This window comes from Panthera uncia, chromosome E1 (genome assembly GCF_023721935.1).
Source record: "Panthera uncia isolate 11264 chromosome E1, Puncia_PCG_1.0, whole genome shotgun sequence".
NCBI lineage: Eukaryota > Metazoa > Chordata > Mammalia > Carnivora > Felidae > Panthera > Panthera uncia.
Window position 1 is genome coordinate 26,098,639 of NC_064814.1, and position 21,663 is coordinate 26,120,301.

General features: G+C 43.2%; 1 protein-coding gene across 2 annotated transcripts in view; it reads right to left on the minus strand.

Moving 5' to 3' along the window:
• The window catches only part of CA10 (carbonic anhydrase 10), a 488,094-nt gene that overhangs the window by 102,272 nt on the left and 364,159 nt on the right, over window positions 1–21,663 (minus strand). For both annotated transcript variants that reach the window (XM_049636447.1, XM_049636446.1), the window contains exon 4: window positions 723–908. In XM_049636447.1, the coding sequence (XP_049492404.1) occupies window positions 723–908 (186 nt within the window). The remainder of the gene's footprint in view (window positions 1–722; window positions 909–21,663) is intronic.

A 21,663-nucleotide genomic window follows, 5' to 3' on the forward strand; every position in this document is an offset into this window, starting at 1 on the left:
CAGAACATAGTTACAGGATATTTAGCATATAAGCACCCCGACCCCTAGCTGATAACCACCCTCAAGCGTAAGAGAAATTAAATGGGACAAATTAACTACACCCCACTTGTCAAGATGTCAGATGACATGTGTTTAAAGTACAACTTTCATCCTATAATTGAACCTGGTTTGGCTCACTGCTGTGGCCTGAACTCTCTCTGGGTTGATGGCGGAACACAGTGATACTCACCATTAATGGTGGCATACAATGACATTTCCAATCTGTAGAAAGTCAGGCAGACTATTTAGTTGTCTGACATTTGTTTCACGGTACATTATAGTTTTGTGCAAATAAGACCCAGTCTGCCAGAAGGGAGAATTATGGAAGCCATGCTCTCATATGGGAGCATAGCTGATGGTCCAGATAGGTGTGAGGGAAGGTGTGCATGAAAGGTGAGGGTCTGGGATTAAAATGATGCTCCAGATATACTGTAGGGCATGAGGCATGAGAGGGGCACCAATGTCTCAGAATGAAATGCCCAGTTTCATTGTGGACTTTCCTGGAAAACACTGGAAGCACGTTTATAGGCTTCGCAAAAGACAGATGGAGAAAGGAGGCACTGACCTTCTCATTGCACAGATTTAAATGAAAGCTTTCCATCTGTTATCCCACCTTGGATATAAATAGGCACCAAACCTTATTAATTGGCACTCAGCTATAGTACTTCAACAGCCCCACATACCTCCCCAGAGAAGGCTTGTCCGTTGAGGAGGTGCTCCGACCCTTGGCTGTCCTCACTCCCAAAGTGTAGTCGGATCTCCTCCAGCCGGTGGCTGTATGTCATGGGCCCTCCTGATATGTTAACCAAGTGCTCCTTGTCCAGGCGCAGGGACACATGTCTTCCAGTGTTGTACATGGTCCCGCTCACCTGCAAGGCAATGTGCAACAGGTCAAGCAAGGCTCTCTTCCCATTTCTCAACAAACCCAGCATGGTCCTTAGACCATGCCTTTTGCCTCCCCTGGATGGGAACACATTAGGTTAAGTCCACATGTGGAGAATGGAGCATCAGTCTCCTGGGGAGCATTCCTGCCCTACCTACCTTACGTGTTACTTACCGTGAGGTATAAACCACATCTATGATCACATGATAATTTATAAATTTGAGGCATGAACTCGATGGAGACCTCAGCAACTGTGACTAATATTTAGGACACTGAACCTCATAAAAAATATAACTTGTTGCTCTTAACGACAGGGGTTGGCGAGGATGTGGAGAAAAAGGAACCCTCTTGCACTGCTGGAGGGAATGCACACTGGTGCAGCCACTATGAAAAACAGTTTGGAAGTTCCTCAAAAAGTTAAAAATACAGCTACCCTACGATCCAGCAATCACACTACTGGGTATTTACCCAAAGAATACCAAAACACTAATTCAAAGGGATACATGCACCCCTATGTTTACAGCAGCATTATTTACAATAGTCAAACTATGGAAGCAGCCCAAGTATCCATTGATAGATGAATGTACCAAAGAAGATGTGGTACAAATGTACAACAGAATATAACTCAGCCATAAAAAAAAAAAAAAGAAATCTTGCCATCTGCAACAACGTGGATGGAGCCAGAGACTATGATGCAAAGCAATACAAGTCAGTCAGAGAAAGACAAATACCGTATGACTTCACCCAAATGTGGAATTTAAGAAACAAAACAAACGAGCAAAGGAAGGAGGGAGAGAGAGAGAGAGAGAGGGAGAGAGAGAGAGAGAGAGAGAGACCGAGAAACAGACTCTTACCTATAGAGAACAGATGATTACGAGAGGGGGTGGGGGATGGGTGAAATGGGTGATGGGGATTAAGGAGTGTGTTTGTCATGAGGAGCACCAAGTGATATATGGAATTGTTGAATCCCTATATTGTACACCTGAAACTAGTATTACGCTGTATGTTCACTATGCTGGAATTAAAATTAAAACTTCCAAAAATAACTTGCCACTCTTACCGTAAATATTTGGAATGTAGAGATACTGTGAAAGGTAAGATCTCAGTTGTGAGACACTGGAGAAAGCTAGAGATGCCACAAAGGCCAAATGAGAGACAAGGATATCAAAATGGGTAAAAAGGAGCAACCCTAGTGGGAGGCTGAAGGCTATGGTCTGAAGTCTCCAGTGTGCTGCCCAGTGTGTCTGTTAGGTCCCTCTCCTGCCCCTGCCACCAGACGCTGCACAGAATGTGAGTGCTGATGCCTTCTCAGAGCTTGGGAATCCAGTGCTAAGCTAAAGAAGTTAATATAAGCTCCCTATTTCCCTTCTTCACTTCTGATTCTGTCTTGCTTCAGCCTCTCCAGCTGCTCACCTTACTGCTTTGTGTTCTTTTTCCCCTTTCCCTCCTTGAATTTGACATTCAGCTTCATTTTCTTAACTTAGCACCTCTCAATACTTGATCCGATAACCTTGATTCCCACCTGTGACTCTACTGCCTTAGTGCCCTGCGTCGACATAGCTCTTGGAGCAGAATGAAGCTTAAAGGAGACTTTGAATGGGTCTGAATGGAGCGCTTCTGGGCCCTCAGAGGCTGAGATAATTGGATTTTCTTCCTGCTTACTCTGACTCCTTTGGGGCCTAGCTTTCTGCCCTAGGGATTCCTTAAGTGCTTCATGTAATGTCTGATACCTTCACTAGTCACAATTTTCATATATTTTCTCTACAGAACCATACTTACCTGCCCCTCAACCTTTCTGACATTAGCCTTGTGAATAATCAGATGGGTTTGTAGATTGCTCACTGTGTAGTAATGTCAACTAAATACTCCATTGACTCATTATTCTGCTATTTTGCTGTATGGTGGAGCTCATGTGACTGGTGTTGGCCATGGATTGTGAGGAGACATGACGAACATCACTTCCAGGGTGAAACAGTGAAAAATATATGCACACGTCTCCAGTCTCTCTCTCTCCCTGCTACACCAACCCCTGGGGCTATGTGGAAAGATGTAAATATGCTGAAGGTACAAGATGGAGCTCATGTCAGCATTGGAAGCTGGAAGATGAAAAGGCAGATTGCAAAAATGAGCAGAATTTTCCCCTCCCTGTAACTGCACTCTTTACAGTATGACTCTGTAGCTGCTCCCATCGAGATAGGGGTCTACTTCTCCACCTCTTAACTCTGGGCTGGCCTTGTCACTTGCTTTGGCCAACAGTGGATATAACGTGTGCTCCGAGAAGAGGCCTTTGGGGTTCTTGCATATTTTCTCACTCCTTCTTGGAACGTTGAGACCACCACATAAACAGGCCTGGGCTAGCCTGCTGGAGGGTGACATGACACTGAAGAGAGTCATCCCAGGAGAAGCCATCTTAGACTGGCCATTCCATGGCTGACCTGTCAGCTGACTGCTCCAGCCAAGGTCAGCTTAGCCTGGCCCAGACCAGAAGAACTTCCCACAGACCCACAGACTTGGAAACTAAATAACAGGTGTTTTCTAAGTGCCTAAGTTTTGGAGGTAGTTTGTTATGTATCAAAAGCTAACTAATACACACTAAAGCAATGATCTTCCCTGTCCTGAATCTGGAACTATCAACAGAAACTCTGTTGAGTGCCTGGCAGTATTGAGTACCTGAACTGGAAAGTCACATGGGGGCCAGAGACTCAGCCTGCTAGGTATCTGAAGGTCAGACAGGGAGAAAAGAGAGAGAAGCAGATGTACCAACAGCAACAGAGGAAACCATGCACCGAGACAGAACAACTACTTGACCTTCAGAAACCTTTTCCACTCCTTGTTTGCGGTTCCTTCATGAGGCCTGAGCTGCATTTTCTCAGATATTTTACATCTCACCAATAAATTTATTTTTTCTCAAGTTCTCCATTCTTTGTAACCAAATAACCCCTGTCAAAAATAAATGTATATATAGTTGATATGAGATCATAAGAACTTGTCTTTTTTTCATGTCCCAGTTCGTGATTTTTTTTGCAGTAAAATGGTTATATAGGTTTCTGTTTGACTCTGCATTCATCATTAAGTAAAATTTACTTTTTCTAAAATTAAGATAATATACAGATATTTTGTATAGTCAGAAAGATATAGAATGGCTCAAGGAAATAAATTCAGCTACAATTCCACAATTACCTCATATTTTGGTATATATATTCTTCATACTTATATATTTCCACTCATATTTTGGTATATATATCCTTCATACTTATAACTATATATACCCATATTTTAACAGGATCAGTTTATGGCTGTGTCTGTATATTCAGATAAGTGATTTTTCATACACATGTATATATGAGTTTGTGTACATAAATACATATTATTATTATAATATGTAAGTATAACATCAAGATATTAACACTATAGTATAATATATATTTAATATATATTTATTACACTCATATATCAATTATAATTGTATTAATATATAAATAATATACTATAATATTTAGTGTATATATTAATTATATTGATTACAGTATTGATATTACTATATTATATTAATTATAGTAATTGCATATTAATATATGATATGCTATACCATAATAGACAAATGTCATATTTAATATGTAAATAAATATTATATATAATTATTGCATATATTTTACATGCACAAATAATTATATACATATTATATATACAAACATATTATGTATTACTTAACAATATATACATATCACATGTTATTATATATATTATATAAGTATATATAATTTTCACAAACATGAATATTTCCAGGTTATGAACCTGTTGTTCTGTATTATCACTTTGAATTGGTTGCATGATACTCCACTGCAAAAAATACATAACTTATTGTTGAATCTTATAGTCTTTTCACTTTTTCACGATTGCAAAAATATATTTGCGCAATGAACCTCCTTGTGGATAAATATTTTTACTAATCTAGGGACATTTCACTTGGCAAATTCTGGGTCAAATGGTGTACACACGATTACAGTGCTTACTATCCATTGCCAAAGCCATCTACTATGGAGAGTAGATCCCACAGAGCAGAGCTGGATCCCTAGAATTCTCTTCAAATGATACGGAGAACAGAAGCATGAGATTCAACCGGTAACACCCCTGGGCACCTATGTATGTGAGGCAGAGTAAGAGGAACTGCTCTGAATTCTTAGAGGCTATATGCTCTGTCCCAGCAGGCAAGTATCTAGGGCCTTCCTGCACTTCTAGAAATCTTTCCATCTGTGTCTGTCTCATGTTCCTAAGTAAACTGTTGCACATTGAAATAAGGCAGGGACCATGCTGCATGCCTGTCTGCATTGTCCCAGGACTTAGAAAACATTGGCACATAGCAGGTGGAAGAATCAAGGACTCTTGATTCAAGAATCAAGTCAAAAGATTCCCAGACTGCCTCTTGGTGACCTTGGGAGGCTCAGTTAATTTCCTGAAGCCTCAGTTTCCCGAAATGTAATGTAGAGATAAGAAAATCTCCCCTATAAAAACGGGAGATAGAAAACTATAATGCATACAGAAAACAAACATCAAAACGACAGAAGTAAATCCTTCCTTATCAGTAATTACTTTAAATGTAAGTCGATTCCACTTCTATGAGGAACCTAGAGTAGTCAGAATCGTAGAGACAGAAAGGAGAATGGTGGCTGCCAGGGGCTGGGGGGAGAGGAACAGGGAGTTAGTGCTTCATGGGCAGAGTCAGTTTTGCAAGATGCAAAGAGTTCTGGAGATTAGGTGGTGGTGACGGTTGCACGACAAAGTGAATGTACTGAATGCCACTGAAATGTATACAGAAGAATGGTTACTATGGTAATTTTATACGTGTATTTGACCACAGTAAAAAGTAATTGGGGAAGAATTCCCTCCTGAGCTCTGAGAATGAAATAAATAATACCTGTAACAGCCCAACATTTTCATTCTCTTCCTTCCCTCCCTTTTGACTGATGCATGGGCACCTCTCGGATGTGGAGGGACCCCTGCTGATCTTCCCCACTTCCCAGGGCCTGGTGGAATACAGCTTTGCTTGCAAAACATCACATTGAAGGACTTCCACTGACTTCTGCTCTGTGATGCTTCACTTGCCCCCTCATTTTGGATTTTAACGCTCCAGGGGGCGAGGAAGCATCCAGGATCATTAAAAAAATTGTTTTTTAATGTTTATTTATTTTTGAGAGAGACAGAGACAGAATGCGAGTGGGTTAGGGGCAGAGAGAGAGGGAGACACAGAATCGGAAGCAGGCTCCAGGCTCTGAGCCGTCAGCACAGAGCCCGACACGGGGCTTGAACTCACGAGCTGTGAGATCATGACCTGAGCTGAAGTTGGACACTCGACCGACTGAGCCACCCAGGTGGCCCCCCGGATCATTTTAAAGGCCACAAAGCAAACACAAAACGGGGGTAATCAGGAGTAAATAAGCCACGGTACCTTCCAGTTCCTCCACTCTTCTCCCCTACTCCTTCTGCTTACACTGCTTTATCTTCATTCATTCACTCATTCCTCTTGTTAGTTATTCAGAAAATAATCAATGCCTCTAACTGTGTGCTAGGAGCTGAGGCTGGCATGGGGAGTGAAACCAGGTACAGTTCCTGCCCTCATAGAGCTCACACTCTCCACCATGTAGAGACCAGAGTGGAGGAGGGAAGTCATGGGGAATCCATAGGAAACTCTCCCATTTGCCTATGGGTTGTTCCAGATAGATGCAACACTCCCTCGTCCCCACCCTTTTCCCTAGACACTGAAATAACATTAATTTGTATTAATCAAAAAAAGCTGTGTAACCAGGGTATGGTTTGTTGCACTTTAATTTAAAAATAAAGGCTTGACAACATTATGTATGATATCTAATGGTACATCTGCACTGTAGTAATTAACACTGCAATGGTGCTATTTTAACTGGAATGCTAATTACAGTGTTTCCAATGAACTACTTTGGTGCAGGGCATGTTAGAAAAAGTTGTCTCACGCAGACCAGGAAGCAGAGCAGAGCTGCATAGAAAAGTCGAAGCAGCAGGGGAGATCCCGGTTGCCTCTGGCTGCCTCCTGGTTCTCCTGTACGTTTTATTCTAATCCACTGCAAAATGAGGCTAGAGGTGGAAGTGATAATCATTTTGCAAGTGAGGGAAGTGAGTGCGGTTGCTGAAGGCTCGGTGACTTATCTGGGGTCACACAACTGGCGGTGGTGGCAAAGCTAGGTCTTCCGGATTCCAAGTCTAATAGTCTTGATGTGAGCAAATGCGAGCCTCTCAGCCCATTTCAGAGGGAAGCTAGCTATGCTGGGATTTTGACTTCTCCTCCAGTCTGTAAATGCAGGGCTTAGGCAGGTGCAGAGACAGCGAGATTCTTTTTTTCAGGAAAATAGGGGCCTGGAGTGAACACTTTGCTGCTGAAGTTCTTCCCGGGAGGAGACCTGGAGAAATCTGAAGGTCAGGGAAGTCCCTTGATTTCCTCCTCTGCAGGCATTTACACTGGTTTGAGACAGGGTGGAGCTATATGTGTTGAATGAAGCAGGTGACAGGTGTTCCACAGAGAGGCCTGTCAAGAGTGTATGTCACTCAGTATTATCTTGATAACTTGAAAACCTCTAAAAGCCATGTGTTCTTTTGCAAAACAAAACAAAAACAAAAAGACAAAAAAAAAAAAAAACCACAACAAAACAACAAAACAAAAAAACAAAAAAAAAACCCTCAGGTTATTCATTTTGTAAAATTGGATGTCTTCATATAGCAAATGCAGAGATTTGTAGCAGCTCATGATTGGCCAGGTCCTGTTATTAATGGGCTCATCTCTTTTATTTTGATGGCACTGCTGCGTTAGAGGGAAATAAATTCAGTCAGTATGTTTTGGGGGTAAGGAGAAGTTTGATTCTTTGACAGTCAGTGATGATCTTATTCACAATAGCCGCCATCTTGGTTTGAACCCCTATTTGGTGTCAGATACCATGCTAAGTTCTGAACCTGAACTTAATTAATTATCACAGTGTATCCCTCACCAAACCCAGCAGCAAACAAGTATGGTACTTAGACCCATGCCATTTGCTTCCCCTTAGATGAGAAGATATTGGGCTCACCCCACTTGTGGAGTGGAGGCCTCCCACTCCTTCCAGGCCCCTATGGTGATTTTCCACCAAAAGGCAAACAGCCCATCAGTTGGGGAGCTGGGGCTTGGCCCCACATACTTCTGGCTCTAAAGCCTGTACTTTTAGCTGCTGGAGATTATTAAATTGCACAGCTGACTACCTTAGCAATATGACAGGTCTTCTTTAAATATGAGTTGGTAGTGTAGGAACCCCACAGTGGTTGAGAGCTGAGGGTGTTTGGGATTGTTTATTGTATTAGTTAGAGTTCTCCAGAGAAAAGGAATCAGTAAGATGTAAATGGGAAGTCCAAATTCTGTAGGGTGGGCTTCAGGCTGGAGAACCAGAGAAGAGCCACTGCTGTAGCTTAAGTCCAGAGGCCGTCTGCCACAGAATTCCTTCTGGCTCCGGGATGCCCAGTGTTTTGTTCTAATCTGGTGTTCATCTGATTGGGTGTACCCACCCACATTATGGAGTGCAATCTGATATATTCCAAGTCCACTGATTTAAAAGTTTGTCTCATCCAAAAACACCCTCACAGAAACATCCAGAATAATGTTTGACCAAATATCTGGACACTGTGGCCCAGCCAAATTAACATGTAAAATTAACCATCACATTTATCTTAACCAAACAGTCATGCTGATACTATACCAACACATTGGTATATGGAATAAATATATCTTTTACATTCACATAATTTAAAAAATTCAGCTGTCCTAAACTGTTCAACAAACCTCAGTCACATGGAAGGAGATAAAGGAAAGCTTTGTCAAAAGCTATGTGCACAACAAGGTAAATTTATCCTTAAGTCTGGAAGGGAATTCAGAGACAATTCTGGTGTAAGTCCCTCTTGTTTAACTTCCTATTTCCAGATTGGAAAAAAAAAGAGAGGAAGTATATATATTTTTAAAGACCCAATTCACAAAATAAACATATAGAAGATTTTTTGGTTTAATGGAGATCACACCTATAGGGTTGATGTTAGTTGAGGACAGCTAAGCATAAGTAAACCTTACCTTCAGAAATTCCAAAAGGTTCAAGAAGCAGTTACTTGCTTGGTGTGATAGAAAGCTCGTGTGAGATTTCCTTTATATGCTCTCTCGAGGCGGCCTGACCCGAATCTCCTCTAATATACTCAAAAATAATTCCCTACAGCTTAAATGGAAATGTTAACACTACAAATGGTGTCTCTGAGAGGAAACAGAATCCCAATTGTGTAAAAGGAAGAGATGACCATGTTACTTACATAAAAGCTACAGCATTCTCAATGCAGTCCATTAAGAAAGGCAGGAGGAATGCCCCGCGAATTCTGAGGACTGGGTCGGATGCTGTGCCAATGTTTTCAAAAGTTTTAATTCCAGTGTAGTTGACATACAGTGTTATCTCAGTTTCAGGTGCACAGTATAGTGATTCACCAATTCTATACAACACCCGGTGCTCATCACCACAAGCACACTCCGTAACCCGCTTCACCTGTTTCACCCATCCCCTCACCCACCTCCCCGCTGGTAACCATCAGTTTGTTCTCTATAGTGAAGAGTCTGCTTTTTGGTTTCTCTCTCTCTCTCTCTCTGTTTTCTTCTTTGCTGATTTGTTTTGTTTCTTAAATTCCACGTATGAGTGAGATTCTATGGTATCTGTTTTTTCTCTGACTAGCTTATTTCGCTTAGCATTATCCTTTCTAGCTCTGTCCCTGGTGTTGCAAATGGCAACATTTCACTATTTTTTGTGGCTGAATAATATTCCATCACACACACACACACACACACACACACACACACACACACACACCTTCTTTACCCATTCATCTATTGATGGACACTTTACTGCTTCCATAGTTTGGCTGTCATGAATAATGCTGCTATAAACATAGGGGTGCATATATCTAATAAGTGTTCTCATATTCTTTGGGTAAATAGCCAGCAGTAAGATTGCTGGATCATAGGGTAATTCCATTTTTCATCTTTTGAGGAACCTCCATACTGTCTTCCACAGTGGCTACACTGGTTTACATTCCCACCAACACAGCTGTGCCACTTTTTAGATCAGGAAACTCGGTACAGATAGGCTAAGAACTCCACCCAGGGGAAGCAAGTAAGGGAACTACAGCTCAAAAGAAGCCTTGATGATCTGAAGTTCATGGTCGTCCAACTGTCTCAGAGAGCAACTTCAAAACCACCAATGAGAGGCTGCAGTCCGTTTCTTGTGACCCTGTAAATTTCAGAAATTTCATAATGGCAATTTTATTTATTTATTTTAGAGTTGGCGTATGAGCTCTCTTCACTCATAATGCAGGAGTGTTGGCATTCTTGCCTTTAAAATACAGTCTTACTCAGCAGATTATCTACTATAATATGAGTGAACACAATAGGCTAATGGATATTGCCATAATATCCACAATAAAAGTTGTGACTATATATATTTTAGGCCTTATACTTATTCCTTCACATACATTATCTTGTTTAATCCTTACGCTGCCCATGTGAGGAAGGTATTATTATCCATATTCTACAGAGAAGGAGATGGAGGTTCAAAGAGGTTCAAAGGGGTTCAGTGACTCCTAACTATAGCTCCAGAGTTAGAAATTGGCAGAGACAGAATTCCAGCCCACGCCTGTTTTTTTTTTCAAAAATTTTTAAACGTTTATTTATTTTTGAGAAACAGAGAGAGACAGAGCAGGAGCGGGGGAAGGGGAGGGAGAGAGGGAGAGAGAGAGAATCTGAAGCAGGCTCCAGGCTCTAAGCTGTCAGCACAGAGACCGACGTGGGGCTCGAACCCAGGAACTGTGAGATCATGACCTGAGCTGAAGTTGGGTGCTCCATCGGCTGAGCCACCCAGGGGCCGCCAGCCCAGGCCTATTTGGTTCCAAGTTCTACAGCTCTTGAAAGAGAAATCCGGAAGTTGATAAGAAAGAGCTTTGGGGAAATCACATAGCTTATAAGTAGCTTCTGGGATCAAGGATAAACTGTTAAAGCCCAAATATGGTATCCCCATGGATATGCCAGAATGGGTTCAATTTGGCTAGTCCTAGCCTGAATACCCTTGGTGATTTCTTCTTCTTCTTTTCTTTTTTTAAGTTTATTTATTTATTTTGAGAGAAAGAGAGAGAAAGAGGGCAGAGACAGAGGGAGAGAGAGAATCCAAGAAGGCTTTGCACCATCATCACAGAGCTTGATGTGGGGCTTGAACCCACAAACCATGAGATCATGACCTGAGCTGAAATCAAGTGTGGGACGCTTAACCTATGGAGATACCAAAGCACCCCTACCCTTGGTTGTTTCTAGACCCAGAACGGCAGGGAAAATCCCAGCCCCTATTTGCCGGGGGTTGAGAGATGGGTTACACCTACCTATCTTATTGTTGGCTTAGCAAGTGGGTGGCCAAGCCCATAATGTTGGCTCAGTGCCTAGAAAGGTTAGTGAAGAAGGTCTGATGGCATGCTGTATAAATTAGGTGTCCTTTCATTGCAACTGAGGTTTTCTATTTTATGTCTCTGACCACTCTGCTGAGGTGTGTAATAGGTCTTCTTTGAATGTAATTAGTGAGCCTAAGAGATTTAAGAACACCACTTAGTCTGATTTCCTGTAGAGTAGCTCGAGATGCCAAAGGGCTTATTTGTAAAGGCAGTATTCAAGAAGCCAGTGGGCTGCTTGCTCCCACGGGCACTCCGGAGGCATCACTCACTTCAAGAAAATGCAACACCGCAGAAAAAACTGGAGTCAAATCATGGCTTCACTGCAGCCATAGCACATACATAGATTTGCAAAATCTGGGTACTGTGGATTCCAAAGCTAAAAGGACTTCAGAGACAAGCCTAACCTCTTCCTCAAAAAACCATAAAACTCGGACACAGAGAAGTTGAGAAGCTTATCCAGGACTGCACAGCAAGAAACTGGCAGATTCAAGACTAGAAATCAACCAACTGACAATGTTCTTTGCTCTGGGAAGCACATCTCCTTTCCCTCTTATTCTTTTGTTTTTATTTTAAATTATTTTATGCTGAGTGTACCCAAGCATATGGACTCAGAGATTCAGGGCTGGAAATGCTGGGTGTGTATATGCGAACACCATAACCCATAGAAAATTAGAGAAGATTCTGCCTGACATCTGGACATCCCATTTACGTGATGTTATTCATCTGGATTCAGAGCTCTTCTCAGTGCTTTCCCAGACATTGTATGCTGTGTAGACTTCAGAGTAATAATTAGACATTGGAGGGATTAATTGTTGAGAGATGAAAGTAAAGGATATGGAGCATTAGGAAAAGGCTTTTATTTATTTATTTATTTTTTAACGCAGCTTTGAAAGCAGAGGAAAAGTATTTGGATTTGGAGCTCGTGGGTTGGGGCTGTTAGGAAGGAAGTGGCTGAGATGTGGGTAAGGAAGAAAATGGAACCCGACTGGAGAGTTCTGCTTTGAGTTACCATACATGGAGTTGTGGAGGAGGGCTGAAGGAGTACTTCCAAGATTTCACCCACCACTCTCAACCCTGCAGGGCAGATAGAAGTTTCTTCCTTAGCAAGGCTAAGTTTCCTCCAATCTTTCTCTATCCTGTCCATCTGACTCAGTCTGCTTTTCCTATATGAAGAGACCAGGCTCTTGGAGTCAATGTTGAAAAACCACATGAAATGATCACATGTTCTACTTGTTATTGTATGAATCCTATTATTATTATTATTAAGAAAAAAATTAAAACTATGTACCATGGCAATAGTGACTCTTCAAATAACAGGTATGCAAATTCTATAGCGATGCTAGGCAGCATCACTGCAGTAAAGCATCTCTGGAATGTGACGGGCACTGGTGGTAATGGAGAGAGGAACAGAGAGCAGGTGTGAACAATGTTGTCTGGTCGTGTGGGCTATGCCCTTTATCCTTTAAAGGATAATGCCCTTTATCCTCCATTTTCCTCAAGGGAATGTATGGCAGGGGCCAACATTAGGCTAGGTATGTTCTGCCACTCATAGTTTTTGGCAATGAAACCCTTCACTTATACCTCAGCCCTGTCCAGTCTCTACCCAGGGAGGGGGACACCAGAGAATGGTGTCTGGGGTGAGTTTTTCCATTATAGTCCTGGATAGTCTTGGTATATGGGTTTTTAGATGTGAGTCCCATGTACTACTTGTCTGAGTCAGTGTTGCCAACTAATGATTTCATTAATTTAATATTATTTTACTAATTTGGGGGCACCTGGGTGGCTCAGTTGGTGGGGCATCCGGCTTTGGCTCAGGTCATGATCTCACCATTCCTGACTTCGAGCCCCACATCAGGCTCTGTGCTGACAGCTCAGAGCCTGGAGTCTGTTTCAGATTCTGCGTCTCCCTCTCTCACTCTTCCCCCCCACCCCCCCAGCTTGCATTCTCTGTCTCTCAAAAATAAATAAGCAATTAAAAATTATCTTACTAATTTAACATTATGAGAAAAATTTAAATTTAATAATCTGTCTCACACGTGTCTTTCTATGCTTTATGAACATTTTAAGTCCCTACATGAAATCGGCAAGATAGGTGTGATCTTCCCATTTTCTGGATGAGAAAACTGTCACAGAGAGGGGTTATGTGACCCATCCAGCATCTCACAGGTAGTGGGTTAAAGAGTCAGAGTTTGGACAAAGACTGATTTCAAAGACAGTCTCCTGCCTCACTGTCTTTCTACTAATCCTCCACAAGCAGGCCTTGTCTGTGTGACCCTGGGTCAATTTTGGTTTCACGAATAGTTTCCCAATCCCCCTAGCTGGACCAGCACTCTGCTTTAAATCTTAGGCTGCCAGGACTTTGAGAGCCTGCAGAGTTCCTGCCAAGCCTCTCATGGTTGGTTATCTCGGTCCAATTTTTTTTAAATTTTAATTTAATTAATTAATTAATTTATTTATTTATTTAAAAAAATTTTTTTGTTACATTTATTTATTTTTGAGAGACAGAGAGAGACAGAGCACAAGTGGGGGAGGGGCAGAGAGAGAAGGAGACACAGAATCTGAAGCAGGCTCCAGGCTCCTAGCTGACAGCACAGAGCCTGACGTGGGCTCGAACTCACAAACTGTGTGATCATGACCTGAGCCGAAGTCAGACGCTCAACCGACTGAGCCACCCAGGTGTCCCTAATTTTATTTATTTTTTTAAAAAATTTTATTTATTTTGTGGGAGAGGGAGAGACAGAAAGCAAGCAAGTGCGGGAGGGGCAGAGAGAGACAGAGAATCCCACGCAGGCTCTGCACTGTCAGTGTAGAGCCCAATGTGGGGCTCAAACTCATGAACCCTGATATCATGACCTGAGCTGAAGTTGGACACTTAACTGACTGAGCCACCTAGGCGCCCCTGGATCCAATTTTTATGACTCTCCAAGGAGAGGTCAATTGGAAAGAACCAGAATCCAGATAGTATCCGCTGATTTCTAGCAGTACTGCCTCCATGGAAGCCTCTGTTCCTTCTGTGCACCGGGGGCCCACCTTAGTAATCTGCACTGGTTCAAGTCAAGCTGGGTTAAGCTCCCTCTTATTTATTTAAATATATTTATACATTTTGGGAAAAGATAGCTTAGGCAAGTTTGCATTTACCTTTCCCATTTCCTGCTGTATCCTCAGCACCTGAATGATGCTTGATTTCTATTTGTTGCAAAAAAAAAAAAAAAAAAATGGACAGGATGATGCCCAGCATCATCCAGGTGCCTGTCCCCAGCTCCATCCCCCAGTCTGACTTGGTGGGTCTGAGGTGGGACTCCTCTTCCAGTTTCTCCTGATGTTCTTTTTAACCTAGGCTGTCAGATATTCAATGCTGGGGACAGGGGCACAGTAATACAGGGTAATTTTCTTTATCATTTCCCTATCCTCCAAGCTTTAAGCGTTGCTTTAATAATTATAAAGACGATAGCCATTAACGCTCTCCCTAAACATGTAGTGAGCTATGAATGGATTCGTCTTCAGGCCCCTGTTTTTCCCTAAACCGTGAAAATTCAAGGTTAGGCCACCTTAATTAACACACTAAAACTTGCCTTAGGAAAGTTATTTCTAGCTTAATGTCATTTAATTCAATCCCTGACACACAAGGCTTTAGGCAAATAACTCCCCATCTCCAGTCATTTCATCTCCAAAGAGGAAAATGCCTTTTGAGGGGAATCTGGGTGGGGGCACAATGGCACATGGGTGCTAGCAAGCAGAGCACAAAGATCACCTTCTTAGCATTCCCCGCTGTGGGTGTCGCTGGTCCCACCGGTCATACTAGAATCACTGATGCCAATTTTTCAAAGACATTAGAAATAGCAAATGTTTGGGAGATAATCAGATAATAAGCCCCTTGCTCATTCCTCACATCCTCATGCCCAAGTTAATTATTCAGCGTTTATCTCCCTCAGTGTCTTTGCTCTTATGGACTCTTGTCCACCGTGAGCTGTGCAATGCTCTAGGACACACTCAAATGCCCACAAGGGTCAGCAGTAATGTAAATAAATGAGACAGGCCAGGTGGGAGACAACAGGGAGTGGCGGAGACTGGGGGGCACCATTTCTTGGATATCTCTGGAAGGCTGTACAGGACACTGAGGGGGGGTGGTGGTTGCCTCTGGGGAAGAAACCAAGAGGAATCAAAAAAAGGAGGGCCAGGGGTATAAGACTAACTTTTCATCTTGTGCCCTTCGCATTGTTTGAATTTTAAGAGTAAACAAAATAATTTTTAAAGAAGACAAATTTAAAATTTTGAAATAAGATGCTCTACAGACAATCACATCTCATGCTTAAATCTGGGCTATGGTACGGTGGGTATGATGTTGGACCCAGGAGCCAGTCTAGAGCAGCTGTCCATAGAGAAAGAAAGCAAGTTTACATCTGCAATTTGAAATTTCCTAATAGTTACATTAAAAAAATAATGAAATTAACATTAAGAATATATTTCATTAAAACATTTTTAAATGTTTTTATTTATTTTTGAGAGACAGAGAGAGAGAGAGACACACACACACAGTATGAGTGGGGGAGGACAGGGAGAGAGGGAGACAGAATCCGAAGCAGGCTCCAGGCTCTGAGCTGTCAGCGCAGAGCCCAATGCAGGGCTCGAACCCACGAACAGCAAGATCATGACTTGCACCAAAGTCGGACGCTCAACTGACCGAGCCACCCAGGCACCCCAAGAATATACTTCATTTGACCCAAATATCCCAAATATTATTTCAACAGGTAATCTATACAGATAATTATTAATGAGATCATTTATGTTCTTTTTTCATAGTAAATTTTTGAAACTCAGAATATATTTTGTACTCAAAACACAGGCCAATTTGATCTTGAGGCATTTCAAGTACTCAAGAGCCACATACAGTTAGTGGCTACAATATTGGACAATGTAGCCTACTCCGTCTTCCTTTCTAATCTGTTTTCCCTCATGCAAACAGACCTACATGAAGGAGTGTGCCATCTGGGTAGCTGCTGAGGGTACCAGACTCTGAGGGGCACTGAACACCCCAGGAATAAATTAGGAATATAGTGCCAGTAATTTATATCTGTTACTCATTCAAGAACACAGTGGCTTATTTACTGAGGTTTTGTTTCATTTCGTTTCGTTTCGTTTCCTTTTTCTTCTCTTCCCTTCCTTTCTCTTCTCCTTTTCCTTCCCTTCTTTCTTTGTGATTCATATCACAAATTTTGTGGGGCAACCATGCATGGGAGCAGACAAATGACAGTCTCCTGGTAGTTAGAATCTACTGACCTTGAAACCCAGTAAGGCATGGGCTAGTCCTATTTACTAGGAATGTATAACATGCCCCATTATCTAAATGACGAACCTCTTAATATTCCTCCTCAGATGTTGGATGAATCTGAAAATCATGACATAAACAGAGAAGATACATGACATGAAAGCAGGCAACCTTTTGCTCACAGTTGTATTTGTTGGGGGATCACAGAAGGATTCCCAAGTGCTTCCGGCCCACGGTTTCCTCTTTCTCCCAAGATGAGAGAGCCCCTGTTCCCATCTGGAAGGCTACTTATTCTATATTCACCAAAGCATTTCATCTTGTCATATTAAATGCAGTGCATTTGAGATTTCACATTGTTGTCCAGTCTTCACATGTTTTGCATTTCTCAGGGGCTCTGCAAGTGTCATGAATGTTTCCTGCCCAGGAAGGCAGGCTTAAGGCCGTGAGCTGATAAATAAACATTGTCCCTAATCAGAATCAGAATTGGACTCTGATGCATTTGTTTTACTGGATTCATCACTGCTGCCGTGTATAAGTGCAGCGCCTAACCAGTGCAGGGTGACCATGAAAAAAGAGACCGATTTCTAGAAACAGCATGCATCCTTTCCAGAAGCAAGCAACCAAGGAAATGACATTTTCTGACTAGAGATCACATCTAGATATACTACTACGTCGACATCACTACCATCTATTGAGCTCTATGTGTCTGCCACTGGGCATGCATTAGGAACTTGATCCTTGCCACTGCCCCAGGAAGCAGCTATTTTTATGATCACTATTTTTATGAAGAAACTGAGGCTCAGCGAGGGTAAATAGGTCACAGAGCTATACGTGTCAGAGATAATGTATGTGGAAGAGCCCATGCGGACTGCACACTGAGCTGTTATTTTGGCTCTGAGGAGAGAGAAATGACTTCCATTCAGGAATGCCAGGGATGTTTCCCTCAGGAGCTGGCATTGGAAGTGGACCTCGGAGATGGGAGGATGTGGATGTCCAGAGATACCCAGGATAGAGGCCAGCATCAGCAGGGACTGGGGATGGGAAATACAGGTGGTGCAAAGGATGTGGCAGAGAGACTGTTCTGTGTTCTCGGAGTGATGGAGACTTGAGGGACCCAGCGTGGGGGTCGCACAGGGTGTCTGTGACAGGAGGTACCAGACAACTGCTGTGGGACGCACTCCTTGCTGGTGCTTTACAAAGGTCATTGCATTTACCTTTCAGCAAAACCTGTGCAGTACGGCGCACGACCATCTCTGACTCACAAATGGGGAGAACCGGGCTCTGAGAGGTTAAATGACTTGCCGAGGTCCCCAGCCAGCGAGCAAAGGAGGGAGGATTTGAGTGCACGGCTGTCCTAGTCTTTCTGAGACAACGCAAAATCATGCTAGGAAAGGACACTTTTCCTAAGAATTAATTTCCTGCCGACACTCTGTCCTACCACACTGATTCTCCAGATTTGCCACATTTCTTTATCAGAGAGAACGCTGCCCTCCCCCCACCCCTCCAGACTGTCCACCATCACTGCCTTTGCCACCCCACCATCCCTCTTCTCCCTCTTTCCAGTCCTTGTCTGTAGGAATAAGATCTAAAAATCAGCAACCACGAAAAGCCCAACCAAATGATTAAGTAGCTGTCACCACCAACTAGAATCTCACCTTAGGGATGAGAAAATAAATACCGCAATAACCAAAACCTCGGAAATGTGTGGCTCCGTTTTATGCAACTGATATTCCATTTCATGGCTCCAAAGCAACAGTTACATCAGCCAGTCTGCATCCTTAATATGGTAAAATGCCTATGGAGGGAGGGCTGTGGAGCGTGCCTGCAGCACGGGGTGGGGGTTCTTGATTGAGGATCCTAGAATTGGCTTGCTGGGGATCCAGCATGGGCAAGCAAATGGTCCCCTTCCATCTCATCCGTGACAAACGTACTGTGTGGCTCTGAAGTTATCTGTACAATTGATCCGGCTGATATTAGGAGAGTGTATTTGCCAGAGAAGTTAGAGGAAATTAAATGCAGTGCTGTGCTCTTGTTTTCTACATGCAGAAGGCAATCTTAAACCCCAAAGGGGCCCAAAGAAATCATGTCGTCCCTTTCCAGACCCCCTCCCTGTCCTGCTTCCATCATTGTGGTCCACTGAAAACATGCACAGAATTTTATTCAGTGAGGTGACCTCCTGGTGATGTTTTTGGTATGCAATTCTCCATACCTCTTTCATGGTCAAAGTACTTAAAATATTCACAGCAAACCCGTTTTTATTCATTTCTTCCAGGTGTTTACACACACACACACACACACACACCCCTCAGAGGAATTCTCTTCTTCATCCCTGACACGCAATCACTCAAAAATTATAAAAAAACTTCACCTCCATAATCTGTCTCTTTCTCTCTGTCTTTTAAAGCTACTACCTCATCTTGTTCTGCCCCTTTATTTTACGCTGTCCTGTCCTGTCCTCTCCATCCTCCCCAAACATTCTGCCTAATTTAAGCCCTTATTTTACTGTATTTCCTCAAATCTCAGATGCTACAGACTGTAAAATGCACCGAGATTTTACATCCCACCCCGAGCAGACAAAATACTACAATTGACAATCCACCGTTTGTAGAAGGCATCCCAAAGAGATGTTGAAAAACATGAAGAGAAAACGTACCTCTTGAAAACTGACAGTCCAGACTATCTCAATGAGACTCTTACTGTTTCCTAACTGCTCACCCCTTCACTCTAGTCCTGGCGCAGGCCCTGAGCTACCTCTCTTTTTCCTCTGCCTGGCAACCCCCTCTCCTCCTTGCAGGTCACCTTCTCAGGGTCCCCTGAGACTTCACATGCATGGTGTAATGTACTCCCCTGGCATTCTGAACATGCTCACGTGTAATAACACAGACACATTGCTTTTAATTATCCGCCTATGTGTTTTCCCCTTCAAAGACTATGAAGAATTTGAGGACAGGCTGTGTGTCTGTCCACCCCAATATTCCCAAATATCCTCAGTACCCGGCGCAGGGCGGGTCCTCCGTGAGACTGCTGAAAAGCCGGTGGGGGCTGCGCGCCGCTGCTTGCTTCTGGGCACAGCCACTAGAGGGCAGTGTGGAACCACTCCATCACCCAGAACTGCAGTTCCCCAGAAACCTAGGTAGTAAAGGCTGAAGGAGCTGGCCTCCTGTGGGCAAGCTGGCTGAGAGCCTAGGAGGCTCTATAGCTCCAAGGGCGCCGTACCGCTCTGCAGAGTCTACTCTGAGGATGCTCCCTGCGTCTCCAGATCCCCTGCCAGCCCGCCCACTAGGAGCTTTCGCGTGGCTGCCTCAGCACATTCCTTTAACAAGAGCCAAGTGCTCTTCCCAGCTTTCCATCCTGGGTGGAAGGGGGAGGCCACCGAGAGGGAAAGAAATGCCTTCTTAGCATCCCCATCCTCCTTTCTAATAAAGACAGGCTTGCCGAGAAGGGCCTGCAGGATAATTGCTGTACTCTGAAGAACAACAGGTAGCAGCATCAATATTTGATTTTTAAAAGGTTGTGTGAACAGTTTTAAATATTAAAGATAGAGGCAAAGCCTCAGATTGCCTTTTCATCTTAGCAGTTGGAGCATTTTAAACGAAAAACGGTGCTAATGAGCAGAATAAGACTGTTGGCTCATCAAACGGTATCGGGTTGCAATAAAGCAAAATCATTTTGAGGTGGGGGGGAGGAGGCAAGGGGGGTGAAGCGGTATCTATGCCAGGGAAGTTTGCTGTTCATTATCTCCGTAATGAGAGCAAAATAATGCAACCCTGCCAGAGTAACTTTCTTCCATCTCATTGTGGGCTGTTTAGGTCCCTCAATGAGTGGTCTGGGACAGACTCTGAGGAAACCTCATAAATTAACTATCCAACTTCCTGGCTAATGAGCCCAATATGTCAATTTCCAGTGATCAAAATGATGCAATTCAATAAAGCGCAGTTCATTTTGTAAGGAAATATACTTTTAATAGGAAGAACTGTAGGGTCATGGTCCTCCCGAGATAATTATGGGCCAGAGGAATTAGAGGCATGGAGCTGTACTTACTGTCTGGAGATACCCCATGGGGTTTGTGTGGCAGATAGTGTCTTTCAGGGACAATAAACTCCTTCATTATATTTCCATTATTGCATTAATGCAGCAATCTCTGATTTACTTGTAACCAAGAAGGCTGGTTATTCCCGGAACTTGGCATTTAATGCTAATGAGCACTTGCAAGTCAGGCAGCTGTGTGTGTGTGTGTGTGTGTGTGTGTGTGTGCGCGTGCCCGCACACGTGGATGTGTTGGGCTCAGGCAATCCAGCAAGAGAGTCAGGAACCCGGGAGGGGACTAAGGTAGGGTTCAGAGAGCTGACATGACTCAGGCCAGACAGACAGATGGGCACCTGGAAAAGTTAGAAGTGGATGGTTGAAATCACACCCGAGAAGTGGAGCTGAGGTCACCACAAGGCAAGTAGTACTAAGTGTGAGATCCAGACCTTTAGGTAAGGCAAACAGGACTCCCTTGAAAAACAGGAGTGCTGGGCGGCAAAACAGTGTAGGACCCAGGCTCAGAGGCAAGAAAGGCTGCTAGGAATTCATGCCAATCCAGAGTTTCCCATGCAGTGTAGGAAGAATTGGGTGCTTCATGGTGATGGGGCCAAGGGCAGCCCAGCACAATGGGTGTCTCTAAGAGGCTCCACCTGGATAGAGAAAGCTCCTATAAGAGCAAGGACCCCATAGGCAGGCATGTTGGAAATGCTTGATTCTGCAGTCTGTACCCAACAGCAGAAAGGCACCAATTTGGTTCTGAAGACAGAAGTAGATGGAATGAATTTCACATCTCCATGCAAGAACAGATGATTGCCTCACATGCTACCCAAACAAGTTGGGAAGATTTGCTTTGGAGGGAAAAACCAGTTGGGAAAGAGGAGTCCCACTAGCATTCTTCAACTTGATTCCAGTGGAGTGGACAGGCGACGTAGCAGGA